This window comes from Athene noctua, chromosome 14, assembly GCF_965140245.1.
Source record: "Athene noctua chromosome 14, bAthNoc1.hap1.1, whole genome shotgun sequence".
Lineage (NCBI taxonomy): Eukaryota > Metazoa > Chordata > Aves > Strigiformes > Strigidae > Athene > Athene noctua.
In genome coordinates this window covers 21,572,217-21,582,004 of record NC_134050.1, presented here as the reverse complement: position 1 = coordinate 21,582,004, position 9,788 = coordinate 21,572,217, and the positions used below count along the sequence as shown (strand labels likewise).

Sequence of the window (9,788 nt, the reverse complement as noted above, 5' to 3'; positions counted from 1 at the left end):
CATCCTCATTGCCGAGGATGAGAAGATTTGTCTACCCACCTAAAACACATTTACTGCTGACAGAAGTATGCCATGGTCTTCCACTGATCACAACTAGTTTCCCACCTCCTCTAACAAGGTTCTCGCTCCCTCACCATTTCCATTTAGCCCTCACCCATTTGCTCCTTTCGCAGTGCACTACCAGCAGGGCTGGTTTCCCCAGCTCTCAGCCAGCTACCCAAACAGACAAGTGAAACAGAAAGTTCTCTTCAGTAAACCATAAGGAGTCACCTTGGGAGAGGGTATCTAATTGTGCAAAGAACGGAAATGATGATTTGCAATAAAGCCAGCTTGCAAAAAGCCCCAAGACCTCTCTTCAGAAGTCATATGGGAAATCAGAAGGACAGAGAAATTTGCTCCTTGACTGAACTTAATACACTCGTGTCATTTTGGTGGGCTTGTATGGGCTATCAGGCATCCAGGTAAGGATGGAGAGATTATGGAGGTATAAAGAAATGTTAGATTTCTCCTCTCAGGGGTACCTGATACTTAGCAACATATTTCAGCTGTGAGACTGCCATCAGTGAAAACCTGCGAAAGGCAAAGACATGAACAACTTTTTTAAAGCTATAGATAAGAGCAAGCACTGACTACAACAAAAAATGATGTAAAAAAGGCACTGTGGTCTGAACAAGAAACAGTTCCACAGCTTGCTGGCTTTGTCACCTGTGCAGACACCCCACAGGCAGTTACACATTATCAGTGGATTTTTCTCCCTCGTTGCCCACTTCTGCCCAAAGGCCATGTTCTCTGGGTGCTGACCACACTGGCCACCATCTGCAGAACCCCAGTCCAGCCTCCCACAGCCTTCCTCACTGGGGACCCTGCGCAGGACCGAGAGTTGCAGGGACAGCAGCATGGGGCGAAGAGGGAACAGTAACTCCCTGCGGTGTGCTGGTCACACTTGACGGAGCCCAGCGTGTACCCGGGCTCTTTTGCCACAGGCTCTCGCTGACGGGCACCAGTTCTCTGTGCAGACTGGCTGCCGCTCAGCAGCACACGGCGTCAGACGGGACAGCCCTCGCTTTGCTGTCATTCCGGGAACAGGCACACTGTAACTAACACTGCACAGCCTGGGCTGTGCCTCGATTTTGAAAACGGGCGTTTTTCAAAACTCTAAAAAACTCAAGTAACTCTGAACAAGCCACTCTGAGTGCCCTGGCACCCTCGCCGCAGCCCTGTGCGCACCGGCCCCCGGTCCCCGCGGGGACGGCTGGACCCGGACTCAGACTCGGGCCCGGGCCCGGCGGAGGGCGGGCGCTGCGCTACGCGAGGGGCGGGCGCCGGGCGGTTCCCCCCGCCGTGGTCCCGCCCGCCCCGTGGCCGCGTCCCTCCCGGGCAGGGCCGGAGGCGGCGCCGGCCATGGCGGGGCGGCTGCGGCGGCTCAGTAACCTCCTCATGGCCGTCTTCTTCGGGCTGGCGGCCGCCGTGCAGGTGCGGGCGGGGCGGATGGCGGTTCCCCTCCCCTCCCCTCCCGTAGGGTCTCACTCCGTGTCTTCCCGCTGCAGGTGAACGATCCCGACGCCGGGCTCTGGACAGTGAGTACCGGGTTCTACCCTTTCCCCACCCGCCGGGTGGCCGGAGCAGGGCGGCGCCGCGGGCAGGGCTGCAATCCGGCCGTGCTTCCAGGATCTTCCTTATTTCGCCCAGATCCGCGCCTGCCCCTGCAGAGCGTTGGCTCCTTGTGCAGAACCCGCCATCCTGCCCGCGGCCCCCCCGCCCGCCACCCCCTGAGCGGGCGACCCCCCGTCGCCACCTCCGCTTGCCTCGAAGCCCCCGCCCGGCTCGGCGGGGCCCCTCGGTTCGAGGGGAGATCTCGAGAGGAACCCTCTGCCCTGCCCGCTTTGCCAGCCCTTTCTCGGGCACACGGACAGCCCGCGGGCCCGGCGTCCCCGGGTGTCCCCAGCGTGCCCGCTGTCCCCGGCGTGCCCGGGGCTGGGAGCCCAGGCGCGGGGGGAATGTCCCTGCGTGTGGCAGGAGGTGCCGGGCGGGCGGGGGCAGCAAAGGGGCTCCTGCTCTCGGGGGAGCCGCCCAGCACCCCCCCCCCCCCCGCCCCGTGCTGGGGTTTGGGGAGCCCGAGGGGGATTCCCCCGTCGGGGCTGGCCGCAGAGGATCACGATGCGGCGCAGGAGCCCAGCGGCGGGACGGTGGGGCAGCGAGGCCTCGGGAGCCGGCAGCTGAGGAGCAGGGATGGCACTCAGGGACCCCGCGTTCTGGGGGGCGATGGTGGAGGTGGGAGCAGCAGCAGTGCCAGGGCACGCCAGAGGCACCGGCAGCTGCTGTGCCCACCCGACAAACTGCTACGAAGGGAGCAGCCTTGGTGTGGGTGCAGCTTCTGCTTCCCCATCCTGCTAAGTTTTGCTACAAGTAGATGTCTGTTTCATTAACAGGTTGTTTACTTAGTGCCAGCTGCCCTGACGCTGCTTGTCAGCATTAACCCTTCAATACCAGGTACGATATTGGCGTGTGAAACAGAGTGTCTGCTCAAATTTGGCCCCAAAAGGGTTTTTTTTTCTGGAATCACAGATTAAGATCAAGGCCACATGGAAATATGTCCTACTACTATTGAGGGGAAAAAGCTGTGGGACCTGGACAGAGGAGCCCTGCCTAAAGGCTGCTGCTGGGCCAGTCTAACCTTCGCACCCCAATTCCTGTGTTCAAAGCCTGAGTGTGGCACAAGCCTGGGACCATGCCCTGAACCTCACTCTGGTTGACATTAGCAGATTAATTCACTTTGTTTCCTTGTTGTAAATCTGTGTTTTTCCTCATCTACCTCACCGAAGAGCAGTTGAGCTCTGCACAGTCCTTTGAAAGGGCTAAAGTTCAGTATCAAGTGTTGCAGGTCCCCCACAAAGCACGTGGGCAGCGATGGGCACGTTTAGAAGCAGTGGATGAATTTCCAGGGGTGTATGCTAAGGGGGCCACATCATGTGTTGAGAGAATCAGTCAGATGAGATTTGGCCCAGGACTCCAGAGGGTAGTTAATTTTTTGTATTTTCCTCCAGTAGAAGTAATTTTAAAATAAGGACATTTTATATAGACAAGGTGACTATCTTTTCTGGATGAATACTTACTCAGAATACACTGAAACCACACTTGTGCCAGACGAGAATTTTCAAGAGTGCATGCTGTTGCTCTCTCGGCATTCTGGCTACCTTAAGGATATAAAGTGGCATAATTCCTAAGGCCAAAACCCTTGAGAGTGGGTTGCCTGTGGCTTTGAACATTTCGGGGAGGTTTGTTTGTGTGACAGGTGTAGCTTCAACATAATGGTGTTTGGCTGGTCAAGAGAATCTGCCTGTTAAACTTTCAAGTAGGTTTTTGTACTTGTGCCAAGATCTGTGGAAAATAAATATTTAAATAGCACAACTATTGTATAACTGGACATTTAGGTAGATTCACCAAGGTCTATTTGCTGTTCAGGTCTGGAAAACCCAGATTCTAAGTTCAGCCAAATGGGGAATCGATTACAACTTGGGTCACACTGAGCTCTTGAATTTTGGCAGCTCATCATCTTTAATGCTTGCCTGGAGGGGTGAGCGCCCAGAAAAGACTGCTTTTAACTACCGTTTTCTGAGATCAGCGAAAACTGCCTCTGCTGTTTGCTCACCTCTCCCCAGTGAGCCCCTGGGAATGGACATGGAAACCCACAAGAATATGTGGGACCATTCAGATACATCACATCATCTGTACTTCTCTGTTTAACACTAGTCCCCAGGCAGAGATGTCATCAGTATCGCTCATCATCACAGGCAAAACCTCAGGCAGAGGCGTGTGAGGGAAGAAGCTCCCTGGGGTGCAGTGTCTGTCCCTGCGGACTGACTGGGACCTGGGGCTGGCTCCCATGGACCCTGGTGGTCCTCCGTGGTCATGCTAAGTGTCTGGTGATAGCTGTGAGATCCAGAAAGGCTGTTCCTTGTGCTTAAGAGAAGTTTAGTTTGTAATCCACCTTGTGATTTTTTTGCCATGCACATTGAGTGCTAGAGCCTGTTTTGTTTGCTGGAGAGAACAGGAAACCATTTCCATTGAGGTGCTGCTGCCAGTAAGTTGCATTCCTAGCAAAGCAAGCCCCAAGCCCGCTAGTGTTTATTTTCAACAGCACTTTTTAGCAGATTTCCCCAGTCATAAAGATGCTGGTATTAATTCCATCTTCCTGCCTAAGATGTGTGTGTTTGCTGGAGGCATCTTTTTTAGCAAGTCAGTTGCTTTTTGATTTATAGCGTTTACCTCGTGCTACGTTGCATGCAGCATACATTGCTGGCAATCTATTTTTTTTCCTCAGATAAGGGTGTTTGGAGGAGCCTTTGTGACCTTCATTCTGCTGGTTGTATTGTTGGGACCATGGCCTTGGCTTGCTCTTTGTTTGCTTATGCTCAAGGAAACATTTTGCACGAAGAGGAAGGCAGGTTAGCAGTGGCAGTGATTTTTATTTTCCACTGCATAAATTCAGCATGCCAGGCCACCTCCTTCTGGTGGTCACCTTGCTAAACTTTATTTGCTGGGCTGTTGCAATGAGTGCTGTAGTCCAGGGGAATCAGTCCAAGCACCATAGTGCTCCAAACCAGCCATTTGTTGAACAAAAGAGCTAAAGGGAGAGTGAACAGTCAGGATTGCTTGCCAGACTGTGGCAGTCAGATTTAATTGGGCTCAGTTCTGGCTTTCAAAGACCAAGGCACAGTGAAACAGCTTTGTGTTCTCTTGCTGGAGGTGTAGGAACAGGAATTAATGTTTTAAAACTCCTGAGGTGATACCATATGCATGTTTATGTGGCACAGGCTGCGGATTCCTCTGAACTGCCAGGGATTGGGGGGGCAGGGGGAAAAATTTCTCACCTGGACATTCGGTTGTGGCCTCAAAGTAGGTGCTTGCACAGTATTAAGGTGAAGCACTGGCAGCTACTGCATCTGTTTATGGTCTGGAATACTGGGATGGTGCTTTGCTCTGTGTTAAGGAGAGAAATGTGCTGTGGAAAGTAAGTTTAGCAGCGGAACAAAAAGCGGAAGCAGGGATTTCTGCAGCTGTATAGCTGGGTCATGTGTGCTTGTAGTTTGTGGTGGGAAGCACAACATTTATAATTATAATCCTAGTAAAAAATATTGAACTTCTCCAAAGGAGCAGACACTACTGTTTTGGAGGCAATTATCTTCTTTTTTTTAAAGTAAACATTTGCTTGTATTTTTTTCTGATCTGATTTTTGTTTGGCTTTTTAGAGAGTTGTTTGGTCTGGTGATTATTACAATATGGATGAGTTTTTGTCGCAGTTCAGCAAAGTAAGTTTGTTTCCTTTGGTTTTTTTAATCTGCTCATATGTTTGTTCACATTTAGTGACTCGCTTCCTGAAAACCGTTGATTTTGGCTCCTTGTTTTTCTGCTTCATGTCACTGTCTGAGCCTTCTCAGATACCTAAGCAGTAGTAGCTGGTGCTACGGCCTGTATGTTCTTGCACAGTTAAAGGTCTGGGGGGGAAGCTACACTAAACATGTTTTCTTCTGCTCCCCTTGCCATAATGGGCAGGGGACATTCTCCCTTTGCATAAGGACAGCACACCCCTTCTGCAGACAGGCTAGTGAGCATTGGCCACAGCTGGTAATGAACTGTAAAACCTTTTCTCCCATTGTTTCCAATTTACAGAACTTTCCAGTGAGGTTCTCTGTACTGGTGTCCGCTGCATCCACTGGAGCAGGGGTGATGCAGCAGAGGTTGGCAGAAGGCTCTGGGTGGCTGCCTGGCTGCAGCAGCTCTGCATTTTTTTCCCCTCCAGCCTTTTCAGAGGACTATGCTACAGCAGTTTTGCTAAATTCCTGTTAGCTGGGAGAATGAAAAATCCCAATCTGCCAAAAAGTACCTTTGTGCTGGGAAAACATGTCAGAGATGCTCTGGGCAAGCAGGGGGCTTTTTTTTTTTTTTTTTTTTTTTTTTTTTCCCCCACTGCCTGAGGTGGCAGAAAAACTTCTGCTGACATGTGGTGCCTCTCCAGTAAAGGACTCTGCTGATGCATCCACAGAATCTACATTAAAGTGGCCAAAGGCTCTCTGCTGTCTTTCTAGCTGCAGCCAGGTGCGAATGTTTTGTAGCAGTCTGATTTGAAGCAGCTCTCTTTGCATTTGCTTCTTTATAGGAGTCCACTGGGTGGAGTTCGCTTGATTGCTGCTCTCTTGGTGGCTCTCTTCCCCTTTGTTTTGTGGCTGTACATTTATGTGAACAAAGAGATGCGAGCATCTTGGCCAACGCACTGTAAAACGGTGATATAGAATATTCTGACCTTACTTGCCATTGCTTTTGGTTCTTAATGAAAGGTTAGTATCAGTTTGATAGGACCTAAGAATGCCTGGCTGCTTCCAGCAGTGCAGTTTGAGATTTGTTAAAGTAATTGAGGAACACTGTCAAATCTGAGTGGAGAATCTTTCTATGGAAACTGTTGTTCAGCTGGCTTCTTCATACATTTTCAAAGCACTGTTGATCTGTGTTCTAAAGGTATATTCAGGAAATCCTGGCACCCTTGGATTGCTCTCCAAGCACCTCATAGTTCGGGAAATCTACTGTTCTGTAACATACGGGAAAAGTAAAGCAAACACTTTGTTTCAATAAATTACTATTTACAGCCAGAAAACTTCCAGATACCTGCCCGGATATTCCATTGAGACTAACAGAAAAAATGAGCAGTCTGTATTTCTTTTCTTGTTACATCTTAATTGATAAAATGACCAAAAGAGGGTTGTGAAAGAATGCCAGGAATTGATAAAGGCACTGGTAAAGCTGACAAGAGCGACCCTGAAGAAGCAACACTGTAATTAAGACAAGGAAATACTGAGATAGGCATAAGGGGTAACACTATAAGGCCATAAAGCAGGGAAGCAGGGATATAAATGCCTAGGAACAAAAGCTACTGATAAAACCAAGGAGAGAACTACTTGAACTATGAGCTTTCCTCATTAACATAGAAAAAAAACCTTTGCTTGAGTAGGAAGAAGACCCCTACCAAGAAAGCCCCTTCCTCACTGAATGTGTCGTTTAAAAAGAGACTGCTGTGAGTTTAAATGGAGACGAGACCTCGCAAGGACCAAGGAAAATGAGGGTGGCCAAGCTTACCGGTAACAAGGACTGGTAACTGTCGCTCGGGATGTATAAATGTGTTAACCAAGGGGTGCTGGCTTTGTGGAATTACCACCTGGCACCCATCTCTGTGCAGATATGGATTAAACAAGTATCTCGACTCTGTGGTTTTTGGCTCATTGCACATGAGGTAAAAGAACCCAGATTTTTGGGACAACGTTGTGGTTGCTATCACAATTTTGCTTCTCACTGAGTTTCTGTTCCTGGAGAGCAGACACAGGCAGCAGCCCAGCGACACACCAGGTGGCTGGCAGAGAGCCAGAATAGGTCCAGATGCAGCACAGCAATGAACTTGAGATCCTTCCATGTCAGCAGCTCAGCACTGCTGCAGGCTAATACACCCGCTGGGATCTATGTGTGTGCACCTGTATCTGCAGCGACACATGATGCAGCATGGATGGTCTCCATTTTCCTTGGGCTTAACTTTTTCTGAAGATTACTTTAGTCTTTTAAATCAATGTTAAGAAAACTGCATTAGGCTACAGGGTGGACTGATTCTCATTACTGACTATGATGTTAAAAAAAAAGTAAAAAATTGAAATGCAGCTGGGCAGGTACAATTCCGCATGCTTTAATTCTGACTGATATAAAAAAAGTGGCGTTTTTTGACAACATTCATAATATGGTTTGCATTTTTTCACAGTAAGTAACAATCCAGTCAGGATTGGGTGTTTCAAGTCAACACTCTGCATTCAATTATATTTATTTCAAAGATGGTTACTGGCCTTCACTCTTCTCCGTGAAGAAACCAGGTCTGTTTTCTTACAGAAACATAATTTCTAAAATTCTGTATCCAAGAGAAAATTTTTGGAGTTAAAGCTATAAGGATCAGCCATGCACATCTTTCTGCAAGCAAATAATAAGATAAATCCCCTGCTTTTTTTTGTAAGAGTTCTTCCTGAAGAGCAATTTGTATTTGCTTACCATTTTCAGAAATGCATAACTCTGTCTGAAATTCTGCCCCTTCCCTTTAGTACCATTTTATCTTCATAGACATAAATAGTTCCAAAGGCACTGCTTTCTGGTGGAGTTTCAATAACCCCCTCCAAAGTCAGACGATGAACTCCATGAGAGTCTAAACAATAGCCACCATCGTGCAGGTGCCCCGCAAGAAAGCAGACCACGCACTGATGGGAGTGTATGACTGAAAGGGCATCTTTGTAATTCCAGGCTAGGCAAACTCTGTCTGTCTGAAGCATCTGGATGAATGGGCAGATGACCTGCAGTTGAGGGGGAAAGAAGCAAGAGAGTTACCTCAAGTGTAACCAGACTCTGCCTTCACTGCTGGGAAGTTCAGACATTTAACTTTATACAGGAAACTCATCCGACCGTGAGACATGGTTGCTGTTCTCTTACTTCACAGGTTACATGTGTACCTCAGTGGAGCCACAGGGCTGCTGCGTGTTTTCCTCAGCTACCATAAACTGGCTACATAACTTTTTTTGCATACATCCCCATATATCCCCCATAGCCACCTACCCATAACGACAACTTTTTCTTGCTTTTCATCAGAGAACTTGAGGACTTCATCGAACCAGTCTAGCTGGGCTTGGCTAAATCCTCTGTTAAACTCTACAAAATTAGGTTCTTTGAGTCCTGCAATGAAGAAGGTTAGGCATACATCTCTTGTGGCTCCCCTATTTGCTTGCCTTATGTAATTCTGCTTATGATAAGATGGTTTACTCTTACAACTTTTTTTTTTTTTAAATCTCTTGGATCAACAGCCTCCTTGGACAAATAAGAAAAAATTACTTGTTAGTGTTTTCAGGGGTTCTGGTCATGCTGCACGCACAGGATTTCCACTCTTGGATGCCCCCCTGGCATGGGATAGGGTGCATCACTCGATGCTCTGCAACAGCAGCTGCACCAACAGCTGCCTTTTGCCGTGGTACTGCAGGGCACAGAGCACCACACCAACCCATCCCGGGAGCACCCCCTGCAGTATGACGGCTATGGGGGAGCATCTCCAGTGCCCACCTGGAGACCTGCTGGCTGGGTCTCAGCGACAGCAGGGAGGCGGAGGAGGTGGGCTGAAACAGGACACATGCCTCAGCCCCCCGGCAACCAGATGTAAGCTCTGGGAGCTGCCTTATTGCTCCGGGAAGCAGAGGCTTATCCCCCTGCGCTTGCTGTAAAGGGCCGAGTCGGGGGTACCTGCGGGGCTGTTAAGGTTGTCGTTTGGGTTCTTCTCCCGTAGCAGCCGCAAGGGTTCCTGGTAGCGGGGGCTGTCTGGCTCCCTGACCAGGATGCTCAGGACGCAGGCGTCGAGCACGACGAGGCGGAGGCGCGGGGCCGGGCTGCAGTGGTAGGCCTGGCAGTCCCCGGCTGCCGGCCCAGCTGTTAAGGCCGGTGTGCGCCAGGCGGGCCCGGCTGAAGTTATAGAACTCGTGGTTGCCCCACGCGTGGTGCACTGGCACAGGCAGCTGCCCCAGCGCTGCCAGCACCTGCTCCAAGGCGCCCTCAGCCTCGCCGCTGTGGGCGTTGAAGCCGTCGATGCAGTCCCCCAGCTGCAGCACGAAGGCGAGCGGCGGCCCACTCCTGCACTGCGCCCCGCAGCAGGCCAAGGCTGTGCCGGTAGCACCGCCGCCGGCACCCACCAAAGTCGTAGCGGTCCTCTGCATGTCTGCATGTACTGG

General features: G+C 50.1%; 1 protein-coding gene across 1 annotated transcript; it reads left to right on the top strand.

Moving 5' to 3' along the window:
* Positions 1-1,390: 1,390 nt before the first annotated feature.
* Positions 1,391-6,290, top strand: LOC141966159 (transmembrane protein 220-like). The gene is made up of 6 exons (XM_074918577.1): positions 1,391-1,473; positions 1,548-1,577; positions 2,430-2,490; positions 4,322-4,445; positions 5,250-5,309; positions 6,158-6,290. The coding sequence occupies exons 1-6, from the start codon at positions 1,402-1,404 to the stop codon at positions 6,288-6,290; spliced, it is 480 nt and encodes a 159-aa protein (XP_074774678.1). The 5' UTR covers positions 1,391-1,401.
* The last annotated feature ends 3,498 nt before the right edge of the window (positions 6,291-9,788 follow it).